The following is an 18,568-nucleotide window of genomic DNA, read 5'->3' on the forward strand; positions in this document are numbered from 1 at the left end:
TTCACGAAAAAAAATATTAGTACTCCCACAACGAATAATTATTCATTTAGGGATGGATATACCTGTCAAATTTTTCTCATCACCGAAGTACTCCAAATGTTACAAAAGGCAAAAGCACATGCAATTCCCTTAGGGAATCACGTGACACAACAAAAACTGACAGAACTAAAACACCAAATTTTGGCATTTTCAGGTTCATTCTGCTATATTCCGGTTTATTTGGGTTTCATTCCGCCTCACTCTGGTGTCATTCCGGTGCCATTCTTGTTCATTTCGTTTCATTGAACCGGCGTATTCCGGTATGTTTCATTCCATTCCGTTCCTGTGTTTAATAACGCTCTCTAAAAAGACCCATGGATTAAGCTATAAAGGTGAGAATGTGAATAGAACTGATTTCAATTTGCTTCATCTGTTCTAGTACAAGTGATAGAGCACCTTCCCCTCCAACAATGGACAGAGATGAAAGAATCGGTTATGGAAAGTAAGTTGTCATTTAATTCAGTCTTAACTCTAGACATGACAAGCCTGAAAGCAATTATTAAATCAAAATAGGTAATGTATGCCCGGCCACAAAGGCCAGTCATCATAATTGCTTCACATACAAAAAACAATGTTTCAGAAAATACAATGTAAGTTCCCATCAATTTGGGATGGTAAACTTACCTGTAGATATGAACATAGTATACCTTACCGGTATTTTCAATTCAAGTGTATATTGGAGTCTTAACAAGGGAAATATGTTAACCCATTGACTCCTGGGGGTTGACCCCATTGACGAGTAAAATCGTGTGGCGTTAGACAGAGTAAAATACTAAGTCTGGCCACTTTGGGTGTCAAAGGGTTAATGAATAATAATTATTATTGATATATGGAAAAATAAAAAATTTGTTTTCATTCAGACTCACTTTTTTTTTCGTGTGTTTTACAGTGCTGGCAGATCGCCCATACAACACTTGAATGTAGGTTTATTCAAAACTCAAATTGAGAAGATCCTAACAAGAACCACCTCAACTCCTCTCTTAAGGTGAGCTATTAATTAATTCGGGAAGCTACAGTTTTGTAAAGCATAGGTTGTTTTGACCAATGACTTCAGTCAGCTTAGAAGTCTTAGAAATAAGAATTAATTACGGTATTAGAATAATTATCGGGCGAAGTCTGAGTTCAGTAAAGACACTATAGCAGTTGTGGCTCAGATGGCTAGTGCGCGGCTTTCGGAGTGAGAGGTCCCCGGGTTAGATCCTAGGTGACTTAAACATCTGTTTCGACTTTCCTCTGATCCGTGTAGCTATTATAATAGCTTTAAATACCCGTAAAACGGAGCACTTACAGAGGGAGGGGAGTAAAGGGCGCACCATCGGCTTCTATTGATACCAGCCTCGTAGCTGAAGGAACTACCGATGTTAAAATAAAGTTACTTTACCTTTACCTTTACTGTTTACAGTCAGACGTAATTAGGTCACCAGGGCATCTTGGTCATTTTCCCTCAGGTGGCAAACTACTGAACGATAGCTAAAATTACATAAGAAAAAAATCTTTGGTAGCTCCCCAAGAAGCTACTGAAATTTGTACAAGAGCACTTGTGAAAAATCCTTTTGAAACTAGGGTAGATTATTGTTGTGTTGTTGTTGTTGTTGTTTGATCCTGTTTACTTAACTACTAGATGCAAATGTGGTAGGCTCAGGTGCTGTCTGTTGCTCAAACACATTTATAATATACATGCTTAAATTTCTTAGTATAATTGTGGAATGCATTTGTTCACTTTGACAAATTCTGAAGGTGCTTGTTGTGGTCTCTTGGTACTGGCAATGTAATACCGTTCAAATTCATGGTACTTTATGCAATGATTCCACGTCCTTTCTCCCAATAGATTCTTAAACTCAGTGTTAGAGCATCTGTACTTATATTATTACTGAAGGTCACAGGTTGCATTCCTGCAAGAAGCACAATGTTGCCTTTTTTTCAGGATATGCCTGTAGCACTGATGCAACTTCGTCATTTCAAGCTAATTTTTTGTTTTGGCAGAGCTGGTGCAGCACATGAGAAACTTTCCCAGCAAGATTGTTACCAGCTCCTCATTCAAGCACAGGAGATCTTACGAAAAGAATACATTCAGAAACAGAATAAGGCCAGAGAGGAGATTGAAAAAAGGTCCATGAGGCTCCACTATCAATGATTATTCTTCTTCTTTCTCTGGAAATCTTTGTAACTTGCATAACACTTGAACAAACCCTCGTAAATGAAATGAACATGTACATTTGAATTTCTGGTTTTAGATGAAAGGGAGAAGTCATCCTTGCATTTACCTGGACAATTTAATTTTTATCTGAAATTTTCAGGTGTCCATAGAGCGGTTTTCATTTGAGTGTCGATTTAGTAATTAGCGAATCGCTTTAATTGGTTTTTGCACAACTTCACTCAGTGATTGGTTTAAAGTTCTCATCGCACTTTTTCAACCAATCAGAAGTGAAACCAAAACCAATTGTGGCTCATGCATGCACTCTTTCCCGTGCTTTATGTCGGCTATGTGTAATAACTTTGAGTTTTGATTGGTTTACTGGATTGTCTCCGTCCTTTTTAACTGGCCAAAATAATTACTTTGGTTTTGGTTTTACAACACTCGATTGAAACTTGCTCTAAGAGACAACTGCTTAAATTGTCCAGATAAGTGAAAGGATGACTTCTTCCTTTCAAACGCTCATCAGTCACTCAGTTTTCTGTGTTTTGTTAAACGAAACCTTAATGATGGAACACAGAGGTATGACCTTTCCCATTGTTCCTCCTTTGGGCCATACATGTATATATTCTCAAAAGAAGGCCAATAACACCCTCTTCCCTGCCCCACCCAACACAGGAAGAAGCACAAATTCACTGCAGTTTCTCAGCCATATTTATTATAATATATATTTATTATATAAACACCAATGAAACACCAAGTGAGCTTTCACGCGAAAACATGATATCTTCACATGTGAAGATAACTTGTTATTTTCACACATGAAAAGATTACTGTTGCTATGGTGACACACGAAAATCGCGCCTTTCGGTGCCTTTCATAAAGTGATTTTAAATTAGTATTTCAGTGGTGTTTATATAATAAATAGAATATTACATGGTAGCTTGGAGATACGAAATTTCTCTTCAAGTGTCTAAAAATATTTCCGATACACCATTAAAACAATTTTCAGCTGTGGCCAAGGAAGCTAAAAATGACTCAGTATTGTACAGGATTGGTGTATTTTTAACTCAGGAGGGTCTTCTTTTTTTTTCCAGAATCTCCATACTTAAAGACCAAAAGGAGAAGCAAAATCAACACCTGAAGAAGCTCCAAGGCTTAACAGAAAAACTCACTAAAACAACAGAAGCACTTGGCGAAAAGCTGGTAGACACAACTGACATGCATGAAGAGCTCATCCAAAGGTAATTAATATGTTATTAAAATTTCAACCTTGGTGAATGCATTTCTCGTGCTCTGATTAGTTCACTCAATCTTGGTTATCAGCTCATGCCCATATACCTTAGTTGACCTTATATGGTGCTATGCACCTCGTTGGCTATTTACCATCTCATATCCAACGTGCTCATGGAATAATTACGGTATTGTTAATTATTAGCTACCGGTTGTACTTGAAACATCTATTGTTAAACACCATTTTTACTTCTTACAGGCTTGAAGTCCTTTTCAGATGTATCCACAATGGCAATCCAGTTTTCTCCCATGCAGAAAACAAAATGAAAAGAGAGCTGGAAGAGGTTGAAAATTTGCTTAAATTCCACAGGGAATCACTTCAACAGGTATGCCATTCTCAATTGCTGACATGGTTTGCTGTTGGTTTTTTGTTGTTGTCATTGTTTTATTTATTTTTTTGCAAGAATGGAAATAGGTTAGTTCTAATATTGGGTTTTTTGGTTTATTTATTTTTTTTGAACACGTAACAGAAGTTTACATTACACTTGAATACCAAGATACATATAAAAAGAAAAAGAAAACAATCACAACTTATAATCTGACATACATCTTACATCTTGGTTGTGTTCACGTGCCAGTTGTGGCCCACTCGCAGCCAAAACACAACGAAGCAACAATCGTACTCCCAAATGTTTAAATAATCCTGCAATAAAATATCCTACCGGGTACACAGGTGCCCCAGGACACCCCAGTTGACAAGTAAAATCTGTTAAGTTAAGTCTCCTAACTTGGGGAGTAAAAATAAAGTGAGACACAGTGATATTCCTGGAGACAAGTGAATGAGGTAGAGGATAAGGGGCAATCATACAGGACATATACCTTATTATCCTCTATTTCTGAACATCATAATAATTACATTATTATATCTATTCTTCTTCTTGAATGCAGATCCGTAAAAAGAACTCATACTCAACGATGAGCCCAAGAAAATCATCATCACCCAAGTCACCAGTTGTTAATACTTCACAGCAAAGAAACATTAGAAGCATACTAACCAGCGAGTGAGTTTGGTTAATTTCGTATGGCTTGGGAAATATTGCAAACAAAAATAATGTTCTTTGATCACCTTGTTTTCAAAGATAGGTGATTAATTAATTAAGCAATGTATTTTCCTTATTTAGTTTGATTTCTTGGCAGATCAGTGACGTTTTAATGGTATTTTGCTCATAAAACCGAAATTCCCCTTGAACTGTGGAACCATTCCCTTTTACTTTCTGAGTGAACCATAATTCCTTATTTTAACCCATTGATTCCTAAACCGGCTGTGACAGACCGTATGACTGATAATGGTACTTTCACAATTTCAACATTTCCAAGATTTCACGTTATAGACCCTATTCATAAATGGCAGTCACATTTATAATTCTTTTGTCCACGTGCAAATTAGCCTACCAAGCCTCATTTTAGAGCAAAAATTCTTTTCAATTCACTGTATGGTATAGAGGCTTGGTAGGCTAATTTACACTTCGACAAAAGAATTATAAATTGGCCGCCATTTATGAATAAGGTCTATTGGCAAATCAAATACCAGAAATATTTTGTAACTGTTTCCTTTCATGGCTGTCTTTTGCTGTAGCTAATCCTCTTGTAAATCTACACAATGTTACCCAGTAACTTTAAGGGTCACATGTTATGCAGTTGGAATGGTGCCTCAAGGCATACACTGTACATACTACAACATGAAGATATATGCACTAATAAGTTGATTTGCTTTCTGCTTAGAAACGAAATGATCACAGATCTGGTGAATCAAGTTAAAGACCTGAAACTGCAAGTTGGATTGTAGTGATTGTGAAGACACAATTTCCATTCAATCAAAGGAAGAAACAAAACAAGTCCTTGTTCTCCCATCTGAATAGCACTTTTTTAGACCTGGTGCAGCCCTTCTTTGAATCAGAAATTTGTCTTGACATGTGCACTCTTTTCAGAACAGCCATGAGCAGAAGGCCTACAGACGCACAGTACATGGGTTGATTAAGACTGAAATTGGGCGCAGTCTTGCACAGAAGAATACTTTTGACAACTGGGTTTGGATGATTGTAACAATCACAGTCATTTTCAGTCAGTAACCGGTTTAACTCCATCGCCAACTTGGTGACATTATTTTGGTACAAAGTCAAAGAAGCAAGCTTGTCACAGTTTTATGGAGCATTGCTTTCATTTAAGAACCGCATTGTGGGTTGGTGAAAGAAGTCAATGGACAAGTTGGAAAGTACTGTGAACTAATTAGACAAAAAGTCGCTAAATTTTCATGATGTAACTGCTACTGTTGCTATTCAAGATGCCTTTCTTAATGATGTACAAAAATTTTGCTTTTATCAACAGAGGTGATAAAGTAAATTGGCAACCGTACAGAGATTCTAAAAGCTGACGTTCAGAGCTCTGACGAAGGGCTAACGCTGGAAACATCAGCTTTTAGAATCTCTGTACAGTGGCCAATTTACATTGTCAACTCACGTTGATAAAACCAAAATTTTTGTATGCTACTTCCCCACCGACGCAGCCCCACAGTTTCTTTAGAAACTACCCCCTTCATTCATTTCTTGATGATGATCCTGCATAGCTCATACACGGCCAGCATCAACAAAATAATGTTCTTTATATGTTCAACAGTACTACCAGAGCATAAAAGTGAAAAAGTATGCTAAAAGATCAGTGTGATAAAAGTAAAATGAAGAAAGTATTCATTCAAGTGTCTCTTTCTTTCTTCCTTTGAGGTGCCATCTTTTCACTTCAAATAAATACTTATTAATGATATTTTAAGGACGGTGCCTACTAATTCAAAGGTATTTTTGCGCTGATTACTGAATATGCGGGAAATGCAGATCTTAACAAGTGTTATTGAAATCCAAAAAGAAAATCGGGGGTAACCACGCATTTTTCAAAGATAATTAATCAACAATATTTGTAAAAAGCTTTAAAATACAAAGCAATGTATGGTGTTCTTTTCCAAATTGAAGCTTAATTATCTCTGAAAAATGCATGGTTACCCCCAATTTTCTTTTTGGATACCAAGAGTACTTGCTAAATTCTGCTTTCTCCACATGGTTATGAACCACGCAACAATATCCCTGTATTAATAAGCACTACCCATGGGAAATCCGAGTATCTCGAGATGCGCAGAACGTACATTGTGTGCACAATAACAATAGTAGGCACCGTCCTTAAGTAGCGTGTTGGAAAGGGAACTATGGTGTCTGCAAGTAACAAGGACATCCCTTCGTCTAAAAAGCTAGCATACATGGCATGAGCCAGTGTGAACACTGGTCTTCTTCTGAAAATTATACCACATAGAATATGGACTACATCACAAACCCTGCCCCTTATACAAATAAATTATCATATAATATTTTATTGAATTTTACAACTTAAAAAAGGAATAAATATTGCAAAATTAATGTTTACGGTTATATATTAAACAACTTTACTGTTGTGTCATGAAGAAACATTTTTCCATGGTACTTTTCCACCAATATTTAAATTTGGTGGTAGATTGTCCATGTCAATTGACTTGAATGTTCTAGTATCCTTAGGTTTGGCAGATGTGTAGAACTTAATAACATCCTGAATACTGTTCATGTGGTTTAGTTGGTAATTGGGCACCAGAAGACCAAAATCCTTATAACATCTGTTGAGAACCTGAAAAGACCACATTATGGAAGTGAACATCAGCGCTGGAAATAATTTTCTTTATTCACAGGACATATGTCCTTTCAAATCTTCGTTTTGGTCGGACATTTGACAAATTGGACTGGACACAATTTATTGACTGCCAACACCTTGAAGAAGAGAACTAAAGATGTGCTGGTTAGATGTTCGGTCATCGTTTCTGATCAGAATGTGAAATTGGCCAGACATTTTCAAAATTTGGTCGGACAATGTCCGATGACTGACTGTTATTTCCAGCACTGAACATATGTTGCTATGAGAGAAAAAACCACTGCGCACCAGTGGCTCAGTTGGTTGAGCACTGGAATGTCATGCGGGAGGTCGCAAGTTCAAACCCCAGCCGGATCAACACTCAGGATCTTAAAATAACTGAGGAGAAAGTGCTGCCTTTGTAATTTCATCTGCAAATTTTAATGGTTAGACTTTCAAGTTTTCTCGGATAAGGACTATGCTGGAACGTGTGGGATACCGAGATTTTTTTAACGCCAATCGATTACAATATATGAGTTCCGACCACTTTTGTGTGAGTATCGATTGGTCATCGATTGGCCGATGCCAATTAACTAACAAGGCATTGATTGTCATCGATTGATTGATTGACTTTCCGATCATCGGTTTCATCGATTGTTCACGTCCTGTGTCTCTAAAAAAGCTTACGATGTATGAGGCCACCTACTGTAAGCAGAAACAGCCTTAAGTCAAAAAGGGACTTTGCCGAGTGCTGGAAAATGTAGATGCAGATTAAACCTACCAGGAAATGTAAAAAATGCTCCAATAAATATGGCATCACCTTATATCTGAGCACAATATCGGCGACTGATTGTTTATCCCATTTCCCATGGTTATTAATTTCTTGTGGTAATGTTTCGGCTACAATGCTCTCGAGTCTGTCCACAATTTCCTGTGCGTCCATACTGTACACAGATGGCTCCTCACCCTTGGTCAAGTCATAGTAACTGCAACATTAACAACAGACAAATTTTTGTGGCACAGTCAGTCTCCGGTTTGGAATTATGTCATGATCACTTCTGTAACAAACCTGTCCATAGTTTCCTCGATTTCCTCTGGCGGTGCTCCCTCACCAAACACGAATTTTTTCACCCTGTCGACAAAGTGATCTCTTCTTATTACATTTGTACTGAAGAAGAGCTTTAAAATCGATGGTGAAACACCTCTTAAGTTCACTTTTCTGTGACAATGTGGTGTAAAGATGAACGCCATCTTGAATAAAGGGGACTACCCACAATGCTTTTCGATTCGTATTGATACGAAGTCGAGTTGATGGGGGAGGGGCTAGGCAGTCACGTACTAAATATAGCGTTGACTAAATCAACCATGAAAAAAATTGAACCAAAAAAAACCAATTATTTACGGCGTCTTTAGGGTCAGTTTCAATGAAAATGTTTGGAGTTCGGTTGATGCTCAACAAGGCTTTAAAATTTTCTCATGAATTTCCAACAATTTTAGATGTTTCTTTTTAGAGGGGAATTGTTCAAATTGTACAATAATTCGTGACATTCCTTTCTGTGACAGAACACGGCTGTGTGACACATTCCCATTTGAAGCCAATCGAAACCAATCATGATTGTTCGCCCCCAGACATTAATGTCATATAGCAATGGGTGTGTATATATTATTTTTTGAAGACTATACGGGTCTTCCCGAAAGGTCCTTCGACCGGTGAACTTGTATTAATTAAATTCACAATTTTCTCAGTTGCGGATCACACTAAAACCTCAATAAACCAAGTTACGATGAATCATTGCCCTGGAAATATTTTAGGTCGAAGATGATATTTCAGACAGAAGATCAGCTTGTTTTGGAGGTAGAATTGCACCTACGAGTTCACGAGACGGCAGACACTGCTACACAAGGATGGCTCTGGTTTCTTCTAAATATTCACACTCTATTCAGTGTGTTAATAATCGCCATAATAGCAAAACTGGATCTTCTTCGATCTTTGAGTATCAAAAGCGCTGAGATCAGAATTCAAGTCGGCACGAAACAAGGTAAGATTTTCAAAATATGTGGCCGTGCGCGCCGGTATATGTTGAATATGTGTCCTTTTAAATGTAAGGTCATGTAACATTGACCGGTTATACTCATCGTTTCTTGTGTTGGCTTGACCAAGCGTTGTCGGACTAAAGATTAGGACGTTTTTATCTTTTCAAGAAAATGGTACCAAGTGTTTTTTCCTACAAATTTTGTGACTAAGTAAGCTTGTATGGCCAAACCCTTTTTGGCGTCGACATGCAAATTAAGATCATACGATGTTTGTCAGGTCTTCCCATTGGTTAATTTGTTGAACCCAGCAATCTAAGAATAGCAAAAAATTATAAGGTACAACAGTGTTGCCCAGAGATTTAGAATCTACTCGTCGCTTCCTCTTTTCAATCTTTCCAGAATTCATTTAAAATGTCACGGCTCTATATGTATTTCTCTAGCCAAATTAATAAATTATTAAACATCTCAGATATGAATTTAAGAATCCGTAATTTTGCGAGCTCGACCGATATTTTGCATGTCATTGAGAAGTGATATACAAAGGATAAGTCATAATAAAGCAAGTTTGTTTTGAAGTGGATCCTTCAATGACATTTTCGACCTTATGCCATGTAGAGCTTGCTTCTTTGTGTCTAAATTCTCAATCAAACAAAAAACCTACTTAGTACATAGGTATGAGAGCGGTTCGCAAGTTTTCCTTGGTTGTTAGGACATCAACTTCCTTATCGGTATCTTATAATTAGATTAATATTAATTTGGTCTCGAGTGGGTGTAAACTTGTCAAAGCGGTCACCGTGCAAAACATTCATATCCATCGGTTTTTTTTAACCCTAAGCCCTAACCCCAAAAAACCGGGCGGGCCATATTTTAAATGCGACAATTTCAGCAAATCAAGAAAAAAATTCTCTTAACTTGCTAATCAAAGAACTAGTTACAGAAGTAAGTGGCCGCACTGGTCCTCTGATCACAACTCAATCCATCAGCTGTATGGAGAATGAGGATTAACAGGTCAACTTCTCACTTATTTTTCCAACGCTTCGGTATCCGGAACCTTAACACAATATGGATCATGAAATTATTTTAACCTGAGATGGCTTTGTTATCGCTTCACACGATGAATGACAGTTACTATGGAGTTATATCTTACGAAGAAGGCGACCTGTGGCTGGGTCCTGTTTATCGCTTCTCAGCAGGGAAGTGGAAAGAAACAATAAGACAACTTTACAAGAGCGAACTTGGAAAAAAAATAACGTTACAAGAAAAAGAAAGTAAGAAAAATCAGAAAACAAAAATTTACACTGAAATTATGTTGAAGTGCTTTCAATTTACATGTTGGATGACAATGCACTTTAAATGTGTGTGAAGAATGTCGGATAGTCGATAACCTGCAAAACAAGCACTAAAAGGGGAGGGTAAAGAGGGAGGCAGGGCGAATTCTGAAATGCAAGGGAGTCCTCAGTCTCCTTGCATTTCAGAACTCTTCGCTTGCTACACATTATGCACCTATCAATGTTAAGCCCCAGGGAGAGGGGGTCGGGCTAACCACGGGAGTTTGATCGTGAGGTCTGTCCCCAGGGTAGGGATTTTGATCGTATGTGACGTCCACAGGCTAGCGATTTTGATCGTACAAAGGACATTTTGCCACCTTCACTTGACGCCGGGTGGACATTTTGACCAATTATTTTGTCCCAGGGGTGGGGAATTTGAATTATTTTAAATGAAAATGTCAAAATCCCCACCCATGCCCGACCCCCCTCCCTGGGGTTTAACATTGATAGGTGCATTACTGTAGTTGGTACGACCTGGTTGTAATGCGCATGCGTTATGTATTGACGAAAATAGCCAGCAAAGTACTGGCTGTTGGGAAATTACATCCGTGTGGACGCTATATCAAATGTCACTGCCGGAAAGAAAGAAAGAAAAGAGAGAATTGAAATTGTTATGAATTTAAAGGAAAGGAAATTCTTGATATACAGTATATCAATTTTTGTTTCCTAACGCGATTTTTTCACAGCTTCCTCCTTTTCGTTTAACAATTCCAAGGTCCAAGGCCTTGCGTGACAGTTCGTAAATGCTGCAACAACTGACAACACAGAAGGGTAATTAAATAAAACAAAGACATCATTCAAGTTATAAAATTTTATTGCTATTTATAATGGTTTGTTACCCAGAATTTTGGCAAAAGTCCTTCAATCACGAGAAGTTTGAAAGAAATTGTCTTATTTAAGGCAAGGTCACAATCCATGAAGTACACGTGAATAGCATGCAGGAATTGTCCATCAGCCAATCAAAAGATCGCATCACTGGCATATCGAAATACCCGTATCAACATACGATAAATAAGTCATGGTCTTCGAAATAGTACGGAACTGTCGCCCAGCGAAAGCGTGAGAAATTTTGTGTCTATGAAGGCATAGAAGAGTAAAACGACATAAATTTTGACACTCCTCAGTAGAACTTACACTAAAAATGCGATTGCATGCTGAGGACGAGATTTCTTTCGCTGGTTACCGACAACTTGATATCCGTCATGACTCCGCTTGGATCGTGTCTTGTGTTCTTTATGCTCATTCGGCAATCTGTCTTTTCACAATTATGGCTTTTGCAAGCTATGGCCTAGTTTGGCCAGTAAGAGAAACAGACACAATGCTTCACAAGACAACGAGGAAAGGTACGCGAGATCGAAAACTCCAGCTGTACGGTAATGTACAAATGTTGAAATTTGCATTTTGTCACCGAAGACATTTCGCTCGACCCTCGCGGCCAAACCGGTTTTGATCGTGTTTGCAACCAGTCGAAGCGGCACGTTTCCAGTCTTCTCCACCTTCAATGGAGTGAAACGTCTCTGTAATGGAAGTATTACTCGAGAGGAAGTATCGCGAACTGTGAGATGAAAGATTTGCCACGCTTTAATAGCGCTTTTGTGGTGTGGGTCATGAAGATGCCAGTTGTGTGCAAGCCCCCTTTACACAAGCCAAAAGATTTGGCACGGCCCTCCGAAATCTCGGTATCGTACCTACGTTTTTCGGGCACGGCACGGTAAATCTTTTGTGTGTAAACAGACAGCTGGCAGAAGTCGAATTAGAGACACCTGCCGTTTTTTTGGAGTGCCGTTCCAATTTTTGTGAGTGTGAAAAAGGCGTTGTAATGAATGAGGTCATTTCCAAAAGATGGCGACTTAGATCTCGGTGGAAATGGAGCCTATTTTCACTTCAAGGGAGTGCTCGTTGCATCTATAAAGGTGGCCACACCACTAAAAATAAAAACGCGAGCAACAATATAAGCGGTATTTAACTTAAGCCTTCGCTCTGCAAGCTTATGCGTTTCTAGTAACACAGGGCCCCATTTAATTGAAGCAGCCTGATGTGCTGCAATGGGCTTACCCTGAGAATATGTGAATAAAAACGAACTTAAAAACACTTATATTTTTTTGTCTGATGTACTTGCCATATTCTCCAAGAAAATGGAGTCATGTGGCTGCCTTAACAGGTCAAAGATTACTAGTTTTTTGTTAAGACAAGTCTCTTGGAGAAAAGAAAAACTAGGGATATACATTTGGAAAGTATCTTGTGGTTATTGGCTGGAATTTTACACATAATGGTCGCATTTTTCAACGAGTAGTAGATGAAAAGTAAATTGGGAGAACATGCTTTTAAGTTGGAAAACTACTGGAATGAAAACAGGGGTGTGGTTGAAGTGAACCGCAAATAAGATCACGTGAAAGAAACGTGCAAACTGGTAAAGGACGACGATTTCTACTTGCAGCCCATGAACTCCAGCAAAATGATTAACAGACTTTTCAGCAACAAAGAAAAAAGGAAATAATAGCTTGCTGGCATATTTTATGTTTCAGTCAGATCGATATCGAGAGAAATATTCAATTTTCGTTAGACCGCCACGTTCACCCGCCAATGTCCATCTTACCACCCACCCCTCCCAAGTAACAAAGCTTTTTTCCCATGATACAACACGATAATAAAAGCGTGTGCGTGATATCGGCAAACTTGTATGCTCGGAAGATTGGCGAGCTCGAGTTGGATCGATTTTCGAAGTTAACACTTAAAAACATGAATACATCCATTCAAAATAGATGATTGTTCTAGCATGCACTGTATTTTGCGTGGATCAGCTACAATTCCCTAAAATTTGTACACGCGTCCATCAGTTGCTTGAAGATAAAGGCCCGTTTCATTGCAGATCGATTGCATTTCCTTTTCAGTAATTTTTCGCTTTATGGGATGTATCCTTTTCTTTTTCGAAACTATCGTTCTTACAGAGGTAAACTTCTCTTGATTTTCCAAAGCACTTAATTCAATGAGCTTTGAACAGAGGCAGATGATTAAAACGAAGCTCGGATAACTTAAAAATATACAACCCCCAAGTGTAAACCCCCGTATTCCATTGAATTATTGCTCATTGTTGCTTCACAGGTGCAAGAAGACTCGGGACTGCAGTGAGGAGTTACTTGGGAACTCTACGTTGGTTTAGCATCCCCGCAAGTGTTGGTTTCGCTTACGTATGCTATCAACAGCTTTGGCACATCAAGGAGCGAGAAGAAAGGAAGCTCAAATCTGGCGATTGCGTGGAGCCAAGTCAATGGCAGGTGAGATTGCGTGACCTCATCATGGATTTTGTTTCACAACTTGATTGGTAATTCGGCGCGTTTTCCTTCGCATTTCAACTATACTGAATGGTAACGTTTTGCTTTAAGGTTGCCTTGTTCAAGAAGTTGCCAACAAGAGCTTTTTCTCGTGCATGGGGGAGATTTTGTGACGTGGACTTGCCGCCATGGCTTCGTAAACCAGTTATTGGGACGTTCTCATGGTATTTTTCTTGCAATATTGCTGAAGCAATCGAAGAGGAATTAATCAATTATCCCAGCGTTGGAGCTTTTTTCAGAAGACAACTGAAACCTGATGCTAGAATGATCTGTGAAGCCAGCTCTATTGTAAGTTTATTTTTTAGATGTTAACGTGAAACAAAGTGGGAATTAGCAATAGTTCACCGCCCTTTGACAGACGCTCTTGTTCAGTGATTGAAAGGTTTTCAAGCGGTAAGGGCGATTATGTCCTTGGGTTGGTTTAATAGGGGAAAGAAAATTTATTAAGACTCTTGTGAAGTAAGATCAAGTGCTAATATAAAATTGGTTAATTATTTAACCCTTATGGGATTTTCCCTTTGATCTAATAATAATCATCATCATCATCATCATCATGCTACTTTTTCAATTAAATTTGAGCTTGAATAGTTTCACATTTAAACACTGAATGATTTAATTTTTCAATCTGTCACAGGTCAGTCCTGCAGATGGGCGGGTACTTCACTTTGGTGCGATAGAAAATGATATGGTGGAACAAGTAAAAGGCATAACATATTCAATGCAAACCTTTCTTGGACCTGATAAACCATCTGCTTCCACATTAAAGGAATTGGAACATAGCAACAATAAGAAACTCTACCATTGCGTCATTTATTTGGGACCTGGTGACTATCATTCATTTCACTCGCCAAGTGAATGGGATGTAACAGTCAGGAGACATTTTCCAGGTTAGCTGTAAATTGCAATCTTTTTTGCGTAAGCTAAATCCACATATCAAAACAACGACTTGCATATTTGACTAGACTGCTGGCAGTCTGTTTTTCTCTCTTAATTCAGGGGTTATGAGTCGAGACGTTTTGGCTAAAGGGGAACTCCACCATACCACCCTTGTCTCGCCTTCTTCTCTACATGGCCAACGCCATACCACCCTTTCGAGTTTGCAATGACTAAGCGCTTGTCCTAGTGACCCTTAAAGAAAAAACTGGCTGCCAGCGGACTAATATTTAACTGCCAAAGTGTTTACTCTTAATCTTTTCTTTTGACTGTTTCAGGTGACCTCTTTTCTGTCCACCCTGGAATTGCAAGAATGGTTGCTGGGTTATTCAACCACAATGAACGTGTTGTTCTAAGTGGTACATGGAAGCATGGATTTTTTAGTTTTACTGCTGTTGGAGCTTACAATGTTGGATCTATCAATCTTAAGTTTGACGAGGTAATGAATCTTTAACTGAGTATCACATTTTTTTTGTAGTTCATATTATTTTTCAAGTACCGGTTTTGTTTAACCCATAATTTGACTCTTGAATGGTAAGCATGTAAGTATACAAGGCTGCTGCCTAAGAAAGTTTTTCCCGAGCCCTTAGAGTTTCCAACATTAAAAGTTAGTAGCCTGAGTCAAGAGCCCAGAATTAATTAATTAAAAGTGAGGATGAATCACCTTGTGATAAGTTAAGCGCCCGTTCGGGCTACTCGTTCAGAAATTTGGTTGCCTGCGCTCGCAAGTAAGGCGCCCCAGGTGACTGGGCAACCGTTAGGCAGCATCCTTGGTAAATGGTATAGTTATAGTATTAGTATAAATGTATGTGGTGTTATAATCTGTGGAAATAGGTCACTTCAGAAAATACCATAATACACTTCGTTTGTCCCCTCAAATTTTGCATAAGCATTGTTTTCAGTTTCTCTTGGGACTTACAATGGTCCCAAGCAAAAACAAAAACAATGCTTATGCAAAATTTGGGGGGGGGGGGAGGGGACAAACAAAGTGTATTATGGTATTTTCCGAAGTGGCCTACAGTATGTTAAGCACATCAGGATGTGTCTGCCATTAAAAGTGGTTGAGCAATTTGGCAGCAATGCCATTTAATATACTGGTTGTTTTTTTCTTTGTAAAGCTCTGTTTGTTAATTCTTTGGCAGGATTTAAAGACCAATCGTGCAGAGAGTTATGTCCCAGGGTCCTTTGATGAATTGGATTATGTTAACAACAAAGGCAAAAAAGTTTCCCTGAGACGTGGAGAGAGGATGGGAGCTTTTCATCTCGGTTCAACTATTGTTTTGATATTTGAAGCACCTAAAGACTTTGAATTTCACATTCAGCCTGGACAGAAAATTAATTATGGTCAATCAGTTGGATCATCAAGAGAAAATTCTGAATAACTTGTTCTAGATTTTGTTAGGTAAAATTAATAAATTATTGTTTCAATTATTGGGACTTAAAAAAAGTATACACTTAGGCCAAATATGCGAGAAGACTGATGTGTTTCATAACAAAAGCAGTGTAACCAAAAGCTAAATAATAAGTCAGTTTGACTCTATTATTTTAGAGGCATCTTTATAGTTAGGAACAATAATATTAAGCTGTTTTGTCATTCACTCCAACCTGTTTAAGTGCCGTATTGTTGCAATGGTAATCACTTGTAGTTTACTGTACATATCACTAAAAGTAATTTTAATGGAGGGGACATGACTGGTTAACCTTTTAACACCTCGAACGTCCTAGGACACCCCCAGTTGACAAAGAAAATCATCTTGCGTTAAGAGTAAACTCTGTCAAGTCTCATTTCCAGGAGTCAGTGGGTTAATGGAGGGGGGACATAGTTAAACAGATTAACCCATTGACACCTCAAACATCCTGGGGCACCCCCAGGTGTTGGGTAAAATCATGTGGTGTTGCACAGAGAAATCTGTCAAGTCTCAGTCCAAGAATCAATGGATTAAAGGGGCGCTGTCATGAGCTGCGCATGCTCGAGTTTGTTTGCTCTCGAGCCCACAGAAAATTCTAGCTGTCATCATGGATTCACACGTGAGTCACGTATATTCGCTGACGTTTCTCCTTTGTCCACCATGGCCCTCCCCAGTGGACACCAATTTGAATTTGTGGATTCAACTTGAAAAAAGTTAACCTAACACTTTTCAAGTTTTCACAAGACGCTAGCGCATGCGCTTCTCGTGGCAGTTTCCCTTTAAGAAAATAGACTTTGTTCTTAGTTTTCGTCGTCAAAGAGGTTTTCATGAATGCTGAAAAACTCGGCTCCTTGACAAGTAAAACAATGGTAAAGATTGTAAAATATTTGTTTTACAAATTGGTTTTTCCTTCACTGTCAGAAGTAAATACACAATCAAATTAGCTCTTTAAAAAAAACCAGTAAATTTACACAACGTTTTCCATCAATGAAGACTAAAATCAAAGGCAATGCAATTTGCTTTCAGCCATTTTCCTGCCAATCAAAGCAATTTACATAAGCCTTCAATTTATGATAAATCATTGCTCTTTTGGGACTGCTGTATTATTGGTCATCACAATTACGTTGGTTTTGCTTTTGTGGCTTTCAGTGTTCTAATGCAAATTTATTTCCTCATCATCCTTCAAAACAACAGTACCGGTATCTCTCCTTGTGTGAAATTTCAAATTGATTATTTTGAAGCAAAATGTTACATTTTTAATGACCATGAAAATATTTCTCTCATGTACTCATGGCATTTAACAAATCTGTAAAGTCTGTATAAAGATTATATGAAAAATTGTATTTATTTTATTGTACAGAATTCAGTTCAATGCAGAGAGTTTCCAAGTTTCATCTGATGAAGGTCATCATGACCCTGCTTTCCTCACTTTATATGTGTGCTGTACATTTATTTTTGGAACAAAAAGAAGAACTAAAAAACAGGAAGGCTGGCAGGGAATGCAATCTCGTTAATATTTTCTTATCCAAACGTCTTTGACAGTTTGCATGTTACTGTTGCATTTTGTCTTTTAAATTTCTTTTGGTGGATAAGCAATAATACAATAATGTCACTGCAGACCTTTAGATTTTAGGAAGAATAATAATATTAGTACACTTTAATTCTGAGCATGTGCATTTCCTAAACTGCTTTCTTGAAATTTCAGAAGCCATGCGGCTCTGTACAACCTCCAATTTTATTCAACCAGTATAGGCTTTGTTGTGTTCAGGGTTAGGCTCCATTGTTTCTGTTGTATCTTTTTGTACTTAGTGTTTTCTGAACAAATCACAAGAGCTGCTGTAATACATGTAGCTTTGTCCTGACCCCAAAATTTTAAAGTGGTCAGGATACTCTTACTACAATCTAAAGGTCCCATTCGTCATTGAAAACAATCATTCGAAATTAATGTATTCCATATCATGTTCCTAAGTTCCTGTTATCTGACAAGTCAAGTGTTCAAAATTTTTACCGGCTAGACATCAATTAAAAAATTGTTAACATTTTCTTTTCCTTTGCTTTTCTTGGTAAGAACTTTCCATTTGAAATATTACGGGTTTTTATGCATGGAATTTTAATTTCTGAAATTCCATTATCTTTAGGCATTTGTGACCCAAAAAGTGCTTCTGAATTTAATATTACCGGTATGCTTGTTTTCTTTTAAGTTTTGATGATAGTTGACCCCATCCACTTTGACTTTCTTCCCTCTGACAATTATAAATGGTTCTCAAAAGGACCTTCTCTTTTCAGTAACTAAAAAGGGTTTGTATTCCATGTTACAACATTTCAAAGCTTTAGTTTGGTGCAGGGGGCTTCAATAAGTATCACTAGGGAATTGAGTTCTTTCAAGGTTTAAAGGGGACCTAGATGTCAGTTCTTAGCCCATTCATC

At 38.0% G+C, this 18,568-nt stretch overlaps 3 protein-coding genes across 6 annotated transcripts in view; 2 read left to right on the plus strand and 1 right to left on the minus strand.

Annotated features, from left to right (window-relative positions):
- The window catches only part of LOC138047432 (nucleoporin 88-like), a 13,919-nt gene extending 7,766 nt beyond the window's left edge, over window positions 1–6,153 (plus strand). Inside the window, exons 10-16 of the mRNA XM_068894279.1 lie at window positions 419–481; window positions 929–1,024; window positions 2,023–2,148; window positions 3,271–3,417; window positions 3,666–3,792; window positions 4,355–4,467; window positions 5,189–6,153. Coding sequence (XP_068750380.1) covers window positions 419–481; window positions 929–1,024; window positions 2,023–2,148; window positions 3,271–3,417; window positions 3,666–3,792; window positions 4,355–4,467; window positions 5,189–5,252 — 736 coding nt within the window. The 3' untranslated portion in view covers window positions 5,253–6,153. The remainder of the gene's footprint in view (window positions 1–418; window positions 482–928; window positions 1,025–2,022; window positions 2,149–3,270; window positions 3,418–3,665; window positions 3,793–4,354; window positions 4,468–5,188) is intronic.
- A 649-nt stretch (window positions 6,154–6,802) lies between these two features.
- LOC138047435 (large ribosomal subunit protein mL50-like) lies at window positions 6,803–9,342 on the minus strand. Of its 2 annotated transcripts, XM_068894286.1 has the most exons (4): window positions 9,238–9,342; window positions 8,175–8,237; window positions 7,926–8,091; window positions 6,803–7,105 (listed from the first exon to the last, which is right to left on the minus strand). In XM_068894286.1, the coding sequence occupies exons 2-4, from the start codon at window positions 8,180–8,182 to the stop codon at window positions 6,902–6,904; spliced, it is 378 nt and encodes a 125-aa protein (XP_068750387.1). In that variant the 5' UTR covers window positions 8,183–8,237; window positions 9,238–9,342; the 3' UTR covers window positions 6,803–6,901. The 2 variants fall into 2 exon arrangements, with proteins under 2 accessions (XP_068750387.1, XP_068750385.1); XM_068894284.1 differs by lacking the exon at window positions 9,238–9,342 and having other exon boundaries at window positions 8,175–8,385.
- LOC138047434 (phosphatidylserine decarboxylase proenzyme, mitochondrial-like) lies at window positions 8,783–18,182 on the plus strand. Of its 3 annotated transcripts, none has more exons than XM_068894281.1 (6): window positions 8,783–9,144; window positions 13,570–13,742; window positions 13,851–14,087; window positions 14,434–14,686; window positions 15,011–15,171; window positions 15,875–18,182. In XM_068894281.1, the coding sequence occupies exons 1-6, from the start codon at window positions 8,925–8,927 to the stop codon at window positions 16,112–16,114; spliced, it is 1,284 nt and encodes a 427-aa protein (XP_068750382.1). In that variant the 5' UTR covers window positions 8,783–8,924; the 3' UTR covers window positions 16,115–18,182. The 3 variants fall into 3 exon arrangements, with proteins under 3 accessions (XP_068750382.1, XP_068750383.1, XP_068750384.1); XM_068894282.1 differs by lacking the exon at window positions 8,783–9,144 and adding an exon at window positions 11,465–11,810; XM_068894283.1 differs by lacking the exon at window positions 8,783–9,144 and adding an exon at window positions 13,114–13,417.
- Window positions 18,183–18,568: the final 386 nt, after the last annotated feature.

The sequence above is a fragment of the Montipora capricornis genome, chromosome 4, assembly GCF_036669925.1.
Source record: "Montipora capricornis isolate CH-2021 chromosome 4, ASM3666992v2, whole genome shotgun sequence".
Taxonomy (NCBI): domain Eukaryota; kingdom Metazoa; phylum Cnidaria; class Anthozoa; order Scleractinia; family Acroporidae; genus Montipora; species Montipora capricornis.

Coding starts and splice junctions, on each gene's coding strand:
- LOC138047435 (XM_068894284.1), bottom strand. CDS start 8,356: ATGGCGTTCATCTTTACACCACATTGTCACAGAAAAGTGAACTTAAGA. Junction 8,092..8,174: donor ATCGAGGAAACTATGGACAG/GTTTGTTACAGA, acceptor TTAATGTTGCAG/TTACTATGACTTGACCAAGG. Junction 7,106..7,925: donor ATATTGTGCTCAGATATAAG/GTGATGCCATAT, acceptor TGGTCTTTTCAG/GTTCTCAACAGATGTTATAA.
- LOC138047434 (XM_068894281.1), top strand. CDS start 8,925: ATGATATTTCAGACAGAAGATCAGCTTGTTTTGGAGGTAGAATTGCAC. Junction 9,145..13,569: donor TCAAGTCGGCACGAAACAAG/GTAAGATTTTCA, acceptor GTTGCTTCACAG/GTGCAAGAAGACTCGGGACT. Junction 14,088..14,433: donor TCTGTGAAGCCAGCTCTATT/GTAAGTTTATTT, acceptor AATCTGTCACAG/GTCAGTCCTGCAGATGGGCG.